This window comes from Pseudocercospora fijiensis (genome assembly GCF_000340215.1).
Source record: "Pseudocercospora fijiensis CIRAD86 unplaced genomic scaffold MYCFIscaffold_9, whole genome shotgun sequence".
Classification (NCBI taxonomy): Eukaryota; Fungi; Ascomycota; class Dothideomycetes; order Mycosphaerellales; family Mycosphaerellaceae; genus Pseudocercospora; species Pseudocercospora fijiensis.
The window spans coordinates 1,617,710-1,632,693 of NW_006921540.1; the positions used below are offsets into that span (position 1 = coordinate 1,617,710).

Below are 14,984 nucleotides of genomic sequence, written 5' to 3' on the forward strand. Positions count from 1 at the left end.
AATCTTAGTATAGAAGGCGGGCTAGTAGAGATCGTAGAAACCTCTAAGGGGTACGGCGAGGAGATAGGCTCGTTGTCCGTATACTAACTCTATAGCTTAGTTAGTTATAGAGCTTAAATTAGCCTTCTATACGGTCTTATTTACTTACTTCGGCGACCTCTATATAGTCTATATTGTATTTACCTATAGTCTACTATATACTAGTCTAATCTAAGGTCTTAGAAGCCCTTGTTACATACTTCTCGAATAGGCCTAGTTGCCGCCTCGGAAACCTTTACCTACAGTGTCCGGAAGGCTAATATTAACTTCATGGCTTACAGGGGTTGAAAAGAGACTTTTGCAACACAATGGGATACCTCCAAACACACCAACGGCAATTGCGGCTATTCTAACCCGCATCATCTTCCCTTCCATTCTGCATCTCATCACGTCCGTGACGTAAGTCATCCAAGCCATCGCAGACATCTTGAAGTCCATCCACCTCTCTCCCGAGCCCTTGCGCTAACTCCACAGAATATTGAACCGTCGCCATCCCGTCACCGGTCTTGCGGGAGGTTCGGGATTGTGCTCGGCGATGTCGATGTATTTCTGAATCGGAATCTGCTCCAGCGCAATGACCTTCGCCTTCGTAAAGAACTTGTATCCAAAGTACAGGCACGCAAAGATCGGAATGTTGATGTAAGACGAGACAAACGTCTCGGTGTCCCAATGGCCTTTCATGAACGTCGAATATCCGCCCGTCAGCAACAGGATCTGGAAAGCGATGACCCCAGTCCATGCGAGATACGGCTGCCCAAACCCTTTCCAAGGCAGTCGATCACGACTGATGCCTTGCTTCTGCATCCCGTAATAGAACCTCAAATACACCGCGCAGATCGTAGTCCAGTTGACTAATGTCGACACAGACACCAAGTCTTGCAGCCAGCTAAAGACAGTCGAAGCATTGTTCGAGAGCGTCATGTATCCTAAACACGCAAAGATGCTGAGGAAGCCGACTGCGACGTACGGTATCCCGAAGCGACTCGTGCGCTTGAACACTTTCGGTGCGCGTCCATCGCGAGCCATGCCAAAAAGGATTCGTGAGCATCCCAGGAGTCCAGAATTGCCCGATGACCAAGCACTGGTCAGAACTGCGGCATTGATGATAGACGGCACCACTTTGATGCCAGCGCGAGACGCTGCAATCACGAATGGGGATTGCGCGGCATTTCCAGTCGATGCCAGGAGATTCTTGTCGTTGGAAGGTACGATCAGTCCTACCATGAAGATCGAAAGGACGTAGAAGATGCCAACGCGCCAAAAGATGCGCTTTGCCTGCGAACTTGTTGTCAGTGCCGGTGCGAGATGTTGAGTCGGTTGGCTGATGAAGAAGAAATCGTACCGCAATGGGGATGTTTCTCCTGGGATTCCGAGTCTCAGCTGCGGCAAGGGAGACACTCTCAACGCCAGCATAAGCGTAGACAGCATTGTTGAAGACCGTCCAAAACCCAAGGAATTTGCCGGTGGATCCACTGACTCCAAGATACTGCACGAACGGTCCTGGGTTGCGCCAATACTGTTTGTTGAGTGAGATCTCATCACTTCATCTCGAGCAAGCATCGACTTACCTGGAAGCCATAGGCATGGCGATCAGGCCCTCCACCACATGCGATCACTAGCGCCATCATGTTGACGCCGAAAATGAGCATAATCTTCAGCATTGCAAAAGTAAATTCCAGCTCGCCGTATATTCTGACAAGGACAATATTGGCCAGGAGGAGTGCAGCTCCGAACACAGTCTTTCGAGAGTGGCTGTGTCAGCTCAACGGGAATGAATGGTGAAGAGAGAATTTTCAGACGTCGAGGACTTACGATCCATACAGCATTGTTTACCGAGACCCAAAAGTCCATCAGCACCGCTGCCGCCACAATCTCTGCTGGGATGGAGACTATCGTTGAGTAGACGGTGTTCCAGCCATTAGCAAATGCTTTTTGGGAGCATTAGTAGAAGACAGATGAGAATGGAGAGATTAGTGGCATTGCATACCTAGCGCAGGATCGACAAAGTACTCGGCGTGTCTGATGATGCCTCCACTGAGCGGTACCAGCGCGCTCATTTCAGCGACAGAGAAAACTGGTCCTGTCACCAGAATGCCAACGAAGAGGTAGCCGAGAAAGGCGCCCAGTGGTCCTGCGTTTGCAATGGCTTTGCCACTTCCGAGAAACAGACCTGTGCCAATTGCGCCAGCCAGAGCGATCATCTGCACATACGATCAGTTTGCAGCGGTGGTGCCGTAAGGTAATCATGAATACCTGTATGTGCCTTTGATGGAGCCCGCGACGAAGGTCTGCTTTCTCGGCGAAATCAATGGGCTGACCATCATGGTACACAGGTGCTGCTTGTACGTCAGGATGCTCTTCGAAGTCTGACGACTTGTCATTTGCCTTGATATCGTCATTGAAGTAGTCAGGCATGATCGAAGGTGATTTCAAAATTTTATCACACAGCGCTTGGGATCAAGCTTGGTCGAAGATGCGAGATATATGTGTGTAGCACATGCGGCCAAGAATCGGCCAGTCTTGCAATCAATGAATCAAAGACAGACCAGTCTGATGGCGGAGCGTATCAGCTCCACGTATGAGCTGGTCTGCTTCGAGGAGGTGCGTTCAACTACCGCGAATACAGGCGATCTCATCATTGCTCATGGCAAAGCTTTCTGGGTTGCCATACCAGGTAGTTCTAAGGTTGCCGCTCGGTCCGCGCACGAGATCCACCAGGATGTGGATAGATGCATCTATCCTCCCAAGCTTGCGTGGTCCACGGAGCTCCTCTGGCGTAGTTCTGTCATACTGCGTCGAATATGTCAATAACGATCATAGGCAGTGAGGTTCACTGAGCATGCTGTGTTTTCTGGCCAAGTCGTCCTCGATGTTCTCATGAAAATGCGCTATCGTGGCGGGTGAATAATTATGGAAGCTGCATGGGAGATGCTAGGGAACACATGTTCTCAACGAATCTCAAGGTCAGGCCAGGCCAGGCCGTGGACATAGTTCTAGAAGCGTGGTGGGCGAGGCAAGGGTGTTCGAATACTACCTTCAACATGATCGGGGCCTCATGGGGTCAAAAGTCGATTCTTGAAGGCGTGCTTGACCCTAGTACTACGCTCATCAGTGTGCTGTTGGTCGCGATACCAGCGCTGGAGGGCCCGGTTCTGTTCATCGGTGGTCGCTTGGAGGGCGCTTCTCTGCCACCGAGCACGGAGAGCATCACAATACCTTCTCATGATGGGGCGCGGAGAGCACGAGCACTACCTGTATGATAGCTGCGGATGGGAATAACAATGTTGGAAATTCGTGATGAAAGGGACGAGAATCAGATACAGTACGATATTAATACAGTAGGTTTCGGGTTAGGTTCGGGTTATTCTATTCTAGGTTCGGGTTAGGCAGGTTGTTCACCCTTCCCTTCCCTTCCTTTCCCTTGCCTTGCCTTGCGAATTGAGAATGCTGACAAGCCGATTGTAACAATTGTTCTGAGTTACATGTATCAGAGCACACATGAAGCTCGACGAATCTGCCTCCATCTCGGCCGAGCTATTCTACTGACTTGGAAGTAATGACGATGCCTGTGACGATGCCTGTGTGCGCGTCGTCGTCGTCGTCGTCGTCGTAGCCGGCCAGGTGGTCGCATGCGTCGTCAGCATGCCCATCCCATCCCATCCCATCCCATGTCCAGGCCCAGTTCGACCATCGACATGAGCGCCATCTCGTGCAACGACGACAGCAACGACGACAGCAACGAATCGAAGCCGATCGTGCTTTGCTTTGCCTTGCCTTGCTTCTCTTCTCTGCCCATCGTCTTCCTCTTCACGCATGCAGTCTTCTCGCGACCTTAGTCACTAACATACAATGCCACGCTTGAGTAGCCTTTGCGCTCTCAGCTCCGCCCTATTGGCAGCAAGTGCGCAATGTGCCCCAGAAGTTCGCAGACTAGAAAATGCGAACTATGTCTTCAACGCCATCCACAGCTCCATGCGCCAATGGGGCTCCTCGTTGAGTCCAGGCCACAACGGCATGTCCTTCTTTATCGCCACACTTCCCAAAGGACAGCAGCTCTATCACGGGACCGGCCGCGTCGAGCGCATCAACGACACGGAATGGTTGGCCTTCGAGCCCGAGCATGCTCTCCACTTTGCTCGCTCACGTCGAGCACCGCCGCCTGGGAGAGGCGGACCGCCAGGACACGAAGGCGAACCTTGGCATCCTCCGCAGGAAATGGACGACGAATACCCACATTGGCATTCCGCACCTCCAAAGCACGATCTGAAGGCCCGACATATACCTGGCGATCGTCCCCTTACCCATACGGCCGCTCAAAGGGCGAGAGCCGATTCAAAAGCCCACCGAGAACCATTGCTCGATTCCGAGCTTCCACCAGACGGCGACCTATCTGGGTACCTGCACACATATCGTGCAAAGCATGATATTCGTCTTTTGTATTTAGATGGACAATCGGCTGCCAAGTCGGATCTGGGTACCCTCGACTCACAAGACGTAGTGCTCCTGCACGGAAGCCCACCTCCTCGGGAAGACAGACCAAAGCACGCACGAGCCAAGATCTTTGGACCACCAAAAGGCGACGAAAAGCGCGGCCCTATGAACGAGGCCTACCGCGCCGCCAAGCTGTGCGAAATGGCTCAAAAGCAATGGCAAGGGAAGGTCGACGGATTTCTTCGAATGGAACTAGGCTTCGAGATCATCCTCTGCTCCTTTAAAGATCATCTAGAAGTCGAACGTATCACTAGAACACAAAATGGTGGCGGCCGCGGCGGCTTCGGTCCAGGTTGTGGCCATGACATTTCCGCCTTGAACTACTACCAAGCTGTGGCCTCACGTTTTGACGGCATAGGTGGCGATCGCGTGCGCGTGGACTACGAAAAGTTCGTGACACTCTTCACCTACCCTCAAGCACACTACTTCAATGACCGCGGCCTGCCTCGCGCCGTCAACGAGTCAAAGGCCATTGTTCCGGTCCTGGATGCCGTCACCGACATGATCCTCGACGAGAACGAAGACCCCACAACCAACTGGCAAGCAGTGACAGATCTGGTGGTGTCCCGCTACTCCGACCGAATCGAGCGTATAACATCCGGATCCATTCCCTCCTCCATCTCAGACCTCCGAAAACTATTAGAAGCCGCCTTGCGACCATTCATCGACTACAGTGCACGCAACGCCACCCTCGAAACTTTCCGTTGCGCAACCCAACCAACACCTTCCTCAGCTCCAGCCTCCTCAAACCACAGCCTCTCACGCAATCATGTCGGTCACATCAACCCTCTGCTCTCGATTCCTCTTGGCGAGCGAACAGGACAATCTCGAACATGCGATTTCCATGATTCAGGAGCTCAAAGATTGGCTCGGCTGGTCGACCTGGAAAAGGTGTAGAGGATGCGAGGTAGATGAAGTGTGCTTTGTGCCGATTTGGCCCATGGGTGGTAAAGAGGATATGGAGAATCCGAGATGTATCTCCAACGCGAGCGAAGTCGGAAGCGGATATTGGGGAGGACATTTTGGAGGACCACCGCCTCCGCCATTTTGAAGGCAGACAATCCTACTTTTGACACCGACAGAGGCGTTTTGAACTGCTTGGAGTGCGCAGAAGGCACCGGTCGATTTGCATGGAGACTGTAGTTTTTCATACCCAATGCAATCAATTCTTCTATCGCGTTCATACATTAATTCATGCTCACGTACCATGACCCGCCAACACCAATGCTCAAGCCAGATCAATAATACAACCATCATTGCCGCCAAACCCCTTGCTCAGGCACTTTGACCTCAATAGTACACACCTTGATCGTACCAATCCAGAAGCGAATCCAATCGTCTACACCAATCACTATCCCTGCCACCGCCACCTTTGGCTGGCGAAAGATCACTGTGCTATGGCGACTCATTCCTCAACCCAACTTTTCCACTCTTTTTCATTATACCCAACTCAATCAAGCGCTCCCAGATGCGATCTTTGACCATGGCGTCTTTCTTCTCGAAGCTTGTGCCATCCAAGAGACCTAAAGAAGGACAAGAGTGTGCAAGCATGAGGTGACAAACTCTGCGACGCAGCTTGGTGGACTCATCCAGACGGTCATGGTGGATTTTGTTTGTCTCTCGGGAAGATTGAGGCGGAAGGACGTACTTGGCAGCTTCAATTGATTCACAGGCTTCGTCTTCGTCTACTTCCTCCTGTTGGCGTGAGTCGCGACGCACGACGCTAGTGTGAACCGTAGTCGCAGGCGTGGCAGTGATCGGAGCATAGAAGCCTTGTGTCAGGATGTTGTCTCGAAGATCCAGCTCCCGAAGTGTGGAAATCTTGGACAGGGTGGCAACACTCTTCCGGAGACGTTCCAGACGGTTGCCACATACTGTCAGCTTTTCGAGCTTTTGGCTATTGAGAAGAGGTCGGATGTCCTTGAGCGAATTGAAGTTGAGGTTTAGCGTGACGAGGTTGGGTAATTTGAGACCAAAGTCATCAGGCAACTCCTGCAAGCCTGCTGAAGCAAGCTCGAGGTGCTGCATGCTGAGGAGCGAGTCAGGAAGATCTAGCGAAGGCACATTGTTGCCAGACAGCCTCATTGTTCGAGCATGCAGCGGGTGCTCCAGAATTTGTAGGCGCTGGCCTTTCTGACGCAGTGACTGGCAGCGCATGGACAAGACATCTAGTTGCTTACAAGCCTCAATGCCAGAGACAGTAGCGAGGCAGTTTCGATCTAGGTGTAAAGTTCGCAAAGCTGGCATACTGACCGTGTTCAGGCGTCGAAGCTCACAATCTTGCAAGCTAAGGTGCTTCAGATTCGGCAGCTCATGTCCAGTCTCAAATGGAACCGTGAAGTGATTGCCGTCCAGTCGCAAGGTGTGAAGCTTTTCCAGCGCATGCAAGCCACGAACACGGCAAATTTCATTACCGCAAAGATCCAATTCTTCCAGTCGTTGCCATTGGCTGTATTCGAGCTCAAGACTACGAAGCTTATTTCTTCTTGCTCTAAACTTCAGCAAGCCATCGAGACCAAGTACACCATCTAGGCTTTCGATATTGTTGTCGTCCGCACGAAGCTCTCGAAGGTGTATCAAACACTCTAGGCCAGTGACGTTATCCATCTGGTTTCCGGAGATGTCCAAGTATTGCAAATTCATCAAGTGCGTCCAAGGCGTAAGGCTGCTCAACAAACAGTTCTTGGCGATCAGATTTCTCAGGGTACCTGGAGCGCCCTCAAGGTAAGAGATATCGTTACCGGAGACGTCCATATCTTGCAAGCCGCCGCAAAAGTCGTCGAGCCCGTACACAGATCGCAATCCCTGATCATGCAAATCCAGTTGCTTGGTCGTCGCCCAGTGTGGCTCGTGTTGCTTCACATCGGTCAAGGTTTTGACGAGATCCTTGATGGTGAGAGCATATCGGTCATTGACCTCACCAGCAGCATGCTTCGCCAGCCGTTGTGCAAGTGCACGCTCCGTCGGACGTTCGTGGTCCTCTTCATGCACCGTAAAGTCAGGCAAGTCGGACAGGATGTGGTTTGAATCGAACTTGATTGGCGACGATGGAAGAAGTGCATTGGCCTGGTCGTACGGCTGACGTTTACTAAGAGGTCGAGAAACGCTGAGAGACACGCTCATGATGCGGTCGCCTGGCAGTGGCGCCACGAATGAAAGTTCACTCTGCTCGACTTCATCTTGCTGCGTAAAGCGGCTCGTCAAAGTCTTCCTGCGAAGGGACACCTTACGAGTCGGACGAGACGTGATATTGCGACATCCAGAATCGACAGTGGATTTGGCGGGACTTTGGCGTAGTTTGGGCGACTCGATGTGCTCGCGAAGCTCGTGCACATGCTCAGTGTCATCGGCGAGAGCAGCTGATTCCGTGCTGTGTCCATTGACCTCTTCAAGAGTCTCGTCGCCAACGTCCTCTTCATCGTCCACTAGCATAGACTCTCGCTCCTCCGTAATGGTTTCTTGAGGCGGAAAGAAGCTCTTCTGCGTATCCGCAGACTGAGGTCTTGCGAGCGTGCTTCCCTGGCTACGTTGTTGAAGTGCAGCGCGAGCAGCAGCGTATGCCAGAGGTTGATGTCGCGCTTTCCCTTGAGCTGCAAGCCTTTGCAAATCATCGTCACCCCAGGATGTGGCGCGCGTCTCGATGATCTGCTGCTGACTGGAACCGAAGGCTGTGTTTGTCCATCGTGAGGGATCGGAGCTGGAGTATGTATGGCGAGATTTGTGACTGTCGCTGGTGGTCGTGCGAGCAAGGACAGTCTCTTGAGATGTCGTCCGGGCCTCAATTTGCTCTTCTCGTGCGAAGTCATGAACTTCAAGCACAGACGGTGCCCCATCGCCAGGCAAGACGCTAATTCTCCTACCTTGGCTGCTTGTCTTGCGAATCTCTTCTTCCTTCCGCTCGTCGACTGGCAAGTCAGAGATCTCTCTGAATGGATCGTCGTCACTGGTGATGATGCTGGGCGGCTCAAGGAAGCTTCCATATGGTTTCCTCTTCTCCGGGCTCTTGGACTTCACCCACTGTTGTCTATTCTTGTCAAAGTACATGCTGCCGACCTGCTCACCAATAAGATGCGCCACAGCATCGGGTGCTAATGTACCAACATTCTCCGACTTGCGGGTGCTGGTGGTATGGAGGGTGCGGCCGGTAGAAGTCGCACTGGAGTGCTGTGTCGACTGTGTCTGGTTGGAGCGCTGCGAAATGGGCCGCGAGTCGTCGTCCTCTTGTTGGAACTCAGGCATGGGGCCTCTGATGCGTATATTGGAGTGCTCGTCAACTGCTATGATGCTGTGTTCAAAGTGGTCGGATGCAACCTCGTCCACCTCATCCACGGCTTCGTCCTCCACGTGAAGCGATGCGACAGACTGAGCTATGAACTCTGTGTCGTCTTTTTCCTGAAACTTACGCAAGTGGCTCACCACTCTCGCGTCCGTATGCTCCGAGTTGCGTGATCTCCAGCCGCTGGCAATTTCCCGAGAAGGCGGCCGGGAAATGCGCAATGCAGATGGGTCTGGGTTACTACCCTCAAACCCGCTGTTGCCCTCTTGGTCACTTTCGGCGACACTGCCGAGACCACTTTGACGTCCAGCCTTTTCTCGGATCAACCGCATCACCATGACGGCCTCGTTGAAGAAATCCTGAGTCGTCACCGACCGCTTGCGTTCAGTCATGTCGCCTGAAGCCTTCTGGACCCGTAAACTAAACTTGGCTACTTCGTTGGCGACAGTGCGTGCTTGTTGGTGCATAGATGGAGGACTGGCAGTTGCCATGGAGGATTCTATCTGCTCCATAACCGCCTCCAGTCTCTCGGGTTCCTCAGCGACGAATTGCTCAGCAGTCTCACGAATTTCGGCCTCAATCTGCTCCCGTCTTCGCTGGCTGGGGGTTGGATTTCGGGGTCGAAGAGCATCTTGCAGCTTTTCAATTCTATTCGAAGTGGATTTCCTGGCAGCCAGGGCATCTTGCAAATGATCGTGATAAGATCGATTCATCTCTTCGGTTCCAGCTTCCAACTCTGAAGCGTGCAGCGTCCTCCGTCGTTTCGGGGTCGGTGCTTTGTATGGCGAGTTGCGTGGTCTCTTTCCCGCTGCAACACTCATCACGGACGGCTGCTCAAAAGCCTTGCTCACATCTGTGGCGTCTTCCACGGTCGGTTGCAGATGCTCCTTCTTCTTGGAAGTGGCATTCGTCGTTGAGCCGGCGGAGGGCAGCGCACTTCTTCTGCTTTTGAACTTGAGTGTGTTCTCCTTGGCAATGGGTGATGTGTTCAAGTTGAAGATCACAGGCGATCGAGCACCTGGCGGAGGAATGTCTGAGCCAGGAGAGCGGTCGCTGTTCTGCCTGTCCGAGTCTGAGGCACTTGTTATGGTGATTTCAGCATGAAACTTGTGATGGCTCAGGCTCCCACTTCCAAACGAGGCGCCGGACACTTTTCGCTCGGCTGAGAGCTTATCGCGCCCTTGATTTGCCTCATGCAGTTCGCTCAATGAGGAGAGATCAGGATCTAATTGGCTCATTCGTCGCAGGAGTCGATTGCTGGTGAAAGTGTCATGTGGGCCAAATAACTTCAATGGGCTGCCTGACGATTTCGACTTTGGCTCGGAAGGCTCAAGCTGCTGAACAGGAGTACTAGGCGGGTTGGGTGACAGTCGAGCAACTCTATTTGGTCCAGAAGATGGGATGGGCGAAAGGTGACCACTGGCACGCCGCACGTGCGCAGGCTCAGCACTCGACTGCGATGCGCTCAACGGCCTCTCCTTCCATGAACCTTGTGCAGAGCAGCCTCCTCGCCGGAATTGCACATTTCCGCCCAGGTTCGCAACAGAAGGCGGCGTGCCCGTTGGCAGATTCTCGGACAGAGACAGGTCCGGAGCGGCATTGGATACAGGCAGCAAGTCGCCCTCCGGCGCATGGGTGAAAGCAGATTCGTCCTGAAGCTGACTAGCTGCGTCCGGACAAGGCGTGTCTTCTTGGCTAGTGTCTTGGCTCGACCTTCGCAGTTCCATGTGGTGGAACTTCTGAACGTAATGAGAGTCGAATGCCTTGTAGTCAGTCTTGCCATCCATTGTGGTGTGCTTAGAGATGAAGACTGGGCTGAGACTTTCGCATTCAGTTTGCCCGCTGACTGTTCTGTTACCGATCATATTATGCTCAGTAGGCTCCAGTCGTTCCGGGCTCACAACAGCGCTCTCATCTGGGCCGCTGTCCTGACTGACGGATGGATGTGAGTCGTCAAGGGCAAAAGGATTGCTGCGAAAGCTGTGTCGGTGGAGCTCGCTTTGATGGTGCTGCTGGCTCTCCATCTCGTGGGCCAACGCAGTCGGCCGTTCTTCGGATGCTTCCTGCTCTGCTTCTTCATCAGCACGTCGCTTCCACCGCGGTGGGCTAGAGGGTATGTCGGCGACAGAGGACTCGTTCAGCCAGTTCATGCCACTTCTGATCTTGGGCTTAGCGTCTGGCTCTGGCTTTTGTGCGAAGATGCTCTCCAGGGCATTGGCGGCGAACAGATCGGTCTGATGGCCATATGGAAGTGGACCCTTCAGTAGCCTTCGCTTCCACTCCAATGTCTCTTGCTGCTTGGTGGGCGATGCGCTTTTCGACCGCTGGGCCACAGCAGCAGCACAATGAAGCACCGAGTCTTCGCTTGTGCCGGAGAAGGATCGCGAAGGCGCCAGCTTGCTCGACTGTCGCTGTCGCTGCGGCCGGATGGAGTTGCTGCCACTGCTGGTGAGGGTGGCGAGTGGGTGGCGTCGCTTCTGTGTTGATGTGCGCGATGTCGTTTTCTGGGATAATCGGCGGTGGACTGATGCGGGAATCTCCCACGCTTCGTCGAGGCCTTGCAGCCACGGCGCGATGTTGCTCATTGTCGAATATGGATGCGTGGTGCGGGATGTGGGACGCGGATGGGGGAGAGGAGGTGATGTGGTGTCAATTCATGCTGGATCATCTGATGAGTGTGCCTTGCTCTTGCGCTTTCCCTCATCGACTCGAGATGTCGGCCATATGTCATGCGTGCGTCGCGTCGCGTGCGACGTCTCGCTCACTCTCGAAGCCGGCCGGATGTTTTGTGGTTGGTCGTGCCTTCCGACGCGGCTGTTGCCCGCGCGACTGCCGCCTCGAACTCCAGCGCACCTCCTCCGAACAAGGCCACGACACATCGACGATTGATTATCGCCATTGCCACTGCACTCGCCAATGATGCCGGACACTGGATGTGCTTGTCACGGTGACGATGATCCGCACTCACCGACCGCGCGGCTACGCGTGGAATTGTGCTTCGGAATTCCAGAATACTGAGCTGTTCCGGCAGATCAGCGTCGACGAGCACGAGCATGCGACTGGCAGCGGCAGCGGCAGCGATGAAGTGCTGTGTTCCGACGCGGAGGACGACTGGGCGCTGGCCGAGCGGGCAGCGAAGAGACGAAGGGTCGAGAGATTGGCGCACCACTTTCTCGACGGGCTCGGCTTGGAAGTGACATCGGCCAGACTGGATCCTCGCTCGTTCCGGCAGGCATGCACCTACTCGTTTGCCACGCCCAACGACGCTCACATCGCGCTTGCCGGAGCTGACAGTGACCCCGCGGGGCATTCCGATGAAGACTGGCCCGACCTATGGGAAGTGCTACGCGCAACGAACCGGCACGGCGAGCCCATCGCACCGCACGCCGGCATCGTGGACATGGCACACGACGCGACAGCAGCCGAGGCGCACGCGCACGCGCACGCGCAGTCCACCTGTCAGCGCCGGAGCAGCCGCCGCCGCCGCCTCGTCCGGATTGCACTCGATCCCAGCGAAGATGCGCTTCGGAGAGCAGCAGGACTCCGTGCGCGAAACTGGCCACCATCGCTGCCGGAAATTGCCGAGTCACAGCCACCGTCCGCTCCTGTGACACTGGCAGACGAAACCCAGTCGGCACCCCTCTCTCCACCTTCGACTGCGCAAGACACAACGAGCTTTTCTGACCACCGCCCCTCGCCGACCCCCGCATGGACAAGCTCAAAGTGGCTGCGAACGCGTGCATTCCAGCCTCCGAAGAAGCGGGTCGATGAAGACTGCAGCAAGGACGAGCTTGCTCTGTCATCGTTCAGCCTGGCCTCTCAGCACGCTCGCCCTCGCCCTCGCGCTCTTCAGAGACGTCCGGCTGAACGTGATGCAAGCTCGCCGCCAAGCTTTATCGCAGGACTCAGCGGACAGCCATCCACAGCGACCCGCTCTTTCCTCACCGCGCCACCTCATCCTACCGGACAGGATCTTAGTGCAATCCCTGAAGCTGACACTGGTCCAACAGAGTGTGGCGGACATTTCGAGACCGCACCGGGTGAGGCAGAGGGCCATGCGAACCCAGTCTCTGAGGCTCGAGAGAGCCAACTGCAAGGCGAGAGTCAGACACAGCTTTTCATTTGTGAGGGCATCCTAGCCAAACCCCGAATGTCTTGGGCATCTGTGGACGATGCGAAGCTTGTCCGGGAAGCACAATGCACAGCAGAACAATCGCTGGCGCCCATCGCATCCGAACATGTGCCTTCTATCATTCGGGAATCCGGACAGAACTCTGTACAAAGCAAGGCTATGAAGAAGACGAAGGGCAGATCGACCACATCTGCCGGCAACACGTCTCCTGCGATTGACAACCAACCCAGACGCAGGTCGAACAGGAGGCGAAGTGCACCGTCACAATCGCAGAAGGCTGCTGAGGAGATCGATGAGCTCCCTGCTGAGCAGCGACGTGGCATAACAGTCCAGCGCGTCGAGTACACGGAGACAGCTGGAGGAAAGAACTCGTCGCCCTTTGTGTTCCGGAAAAGAGCGACTCGATCTGCTAAGGCCGATATGACAGAACAAGAGGCGACACTCCTACCTTCGGAACATACACGTCTTCCATCAGTCACACCGAGACGGGCGATGCAATTTCCATCGGATGACAGTCAAGACGTGAACCAAGACCCCTATACACCTTTGGTCAACGAGCACCTGAACACTGTGCTGCCCAAGGACACCACCACCGCTCGCCGTTCTACACTCAGAAGCTCGCTCCGAAATGAGATGCAGGCTCTAGGTGCCGAAATCAGCAGGGCAGCAAACGATTCTTCTTCACAGTCGGAGCCAGGCTCGCAGCGGCACGAGCTACCGCCCGCGGACGTCGAGAATGAGGAAAATGTGCCTTCACAGCAGTACGACGCGCAAGCAGATGAAGGGCAGAACGATGAATCGTCGCATCCACTGCAGATTCCCATCGCCGAACTACCATCAGCGCTACCTGGCACGCAAGCAATGCTCGATCAGGCACATCACGATCTGTTCACCTCGCCGAACAAGACTAATTCAGATCTCTATCTTGGAGAAAATTCCACACCTGGGGCCTTGCCGAATGTTGGAAAGAGTGCACGAAGACCGCTCGGCGCACTATCGCAAGAGCGTATGCCAATACCGAGCACCCAAGCTCTCATCAATGAGTGGCATGGGTGGTCAAGCGTCAAAAAGCCAAGAGAGCCTGGCAAGCGGAGCAGTCTTGAAGCGTTTCAGTCCCCAACGGTGACAAAAGGGAAGGCCCGGGACTCTGCTAAAATCGCTTCCGACCCTTTCGAGTCACTTGGTAAAGATGCCAGACGTAGGAGCAGTCTGCGATTCTCGATGAGCTTTGCAGATTCTGCTGCCAAAGAGCCTGCGAAGAAGCCGTCTTCGCAGCCAGCGCCGTCGACGGTATTGGTTCCGGAAACCTCTGACAAGCACGAGTGCCTGGCGTTCACTGCTCCCAAGCCTAGTGGCAAGATCGCTTCTTCGGCCACCTTCTCATTCGCAGCTGAGATGTCCTCGATTCACCTACCCAGCGCGTCTTCAGCGCCGGCCCAGTCTTTCGCCGCAAGCACGAGGTCGCAACATTCCGTAGCCCACGGGATTGACTCTCTGAGCTTCGGACCACATGAGCATGAACCTCCTCCGTATTTGAATGCACCAGATGATCGTCCTCCAGACATCTCTCTGGCAAAACATGCAGGCACATCAAAACAGCATGTTCAGTCTAGCAAATCGGTCGTGAGTGACTGTCAAACTTCGTGCTACGATCAAAATATTGATGAAGACGAACACGATCTAAGCTTCGCTGCTCCACTTCCACAAGTACCCCATCCTGTCGTGCCAACTCAAGATGAGACACTCCTCGAGCAAGATGCCACGACCATCGATTCCGATGCACCGGCACCAAGCTACGTCCGAAACAACGCTCCAACACCCAGCTATATCCGAAACAACGCGCCCACGCCAAGTCACATCGGACGACAGAACTCAGCTGTGCTCTCAGCTCCGGCACCAAGCCCAAAGGACCTCGAGTATGATTCGCAGGAACTTGCTGGGGCGGTGAACGAGTTGACCAGAGATGTTTTGGGGAGTGTAAGTGAGCTTACGTTTTGAGGACAACGAGGGAAGGAAACTGGAGGGGAGGGATGATGAAATGGACTT

At 54.3% G+C, this 14,984-nt stretch overlaps 5 protein-coding genes across 5 annotated transcripts; 3 read left to right on the forward strand and 2 right to left on the reverse strand.

The window, feature by feature from the left end:
* Positions 1-501: 501 nt before the first annotated feature.
* MYCFIDRAFT_37349 (uncharacterized protein) lies at positions 502-2,454 on the reverse strand (the record flags this gene model as incomplete). Its single annotated transcript, XM_007932340.1, has 6 exons — positions 502-1,314; positions 1,382-1,555; positions 1,608-1,778; positions 1,852-1,967; positions 2,027-2,240; positions 2,293-2,454. 6 exons carry the CDS (start codon positions 2,452-2,454, stop codon positions 502-504), a joined length of 1,650 nt encoding a protein of 549 aa, XP_007930531.1.
* A 1,434-nt stretch (positions 2,455-3,888) lies between these two features.
* On the forward strand, positions 3,889-5,581 carry MYCFIDRAFT_190757 (uncharacterized protein; the record flags this gene model as incomplete). Its single annotated transcript, XM_007932659.1, has 2 exons — positions 3,889-5,233; positions 5,286-5,581. The coding sequence occupies 2 exons, from the start codon at positions 3,889-3,891 to the stop codon at positions 5,579-5,581; spliced, it is 1,641 nt and encodes a 546-aa protein (XP_007930850.1).
* An 88-nt stretch (positions 5,582-5,669) lies between these two features.
* MYCFIDRAFT_157276 (uncharacterized protein) lies at positions 5,670-7,653 on the reverse strand (the record flags this gene model as incomplete). The annotated part of the gene is made up of 1 exon (XM_007932660.1): positions 5,670-7,653. The coding sequence occupies one exon, from the start codon at positions 7,651-7,653 to the stop codon at positions 5,926-5,928; it is 1,728 nt and encodes a 575-aa protein (XP_007930851.1). The 3' UTR covers positions 5,670-5,925.
* A 583-nt stretch (positions 7,654-8,236) lies between these two features.
* Positions 8,237-9,003, forward strand: MYCFIDRAFT_212396 (uncharacterized protein). The gene has a single exon (XM_007932661.1). The coding sequence runs from the start codon at positions 8,480-8,482 to the stop codon at positions 8,876-8,878; it is 399 nt and encodes a 132-aa protein (XP_007930852.1). The 5' UTR covers positions 8,237-8,479; the 3' UTR covers positions 8,879-9,003.
* A 2,414-nt stretch (positions 9,004-11,417) lies between these two features.
* MYCFIDRAFT_178626 (uncharacterized protein) lies at positions 11,418-14,972 on the forward strand (the record flags this gene model as incomplete). The annotated part of the gene is made up of 5 exons (XM_007932662.1): positions 11,418-11,454; positions 11,483-11,753; positions 11,817-11,843; positions 11,873-14,919; positions 14,947-14,972. 5 exons carry the CDS (start codon positions 11,418-11,420, stop codon positions 14,970-14,972), a joined length of 3,408 nt encoding a protein of 1,135 aa, XP_007930853.1.
* Between the last annotated feature and the right edge of the window lie 12 nt (positions 14,973-14,984).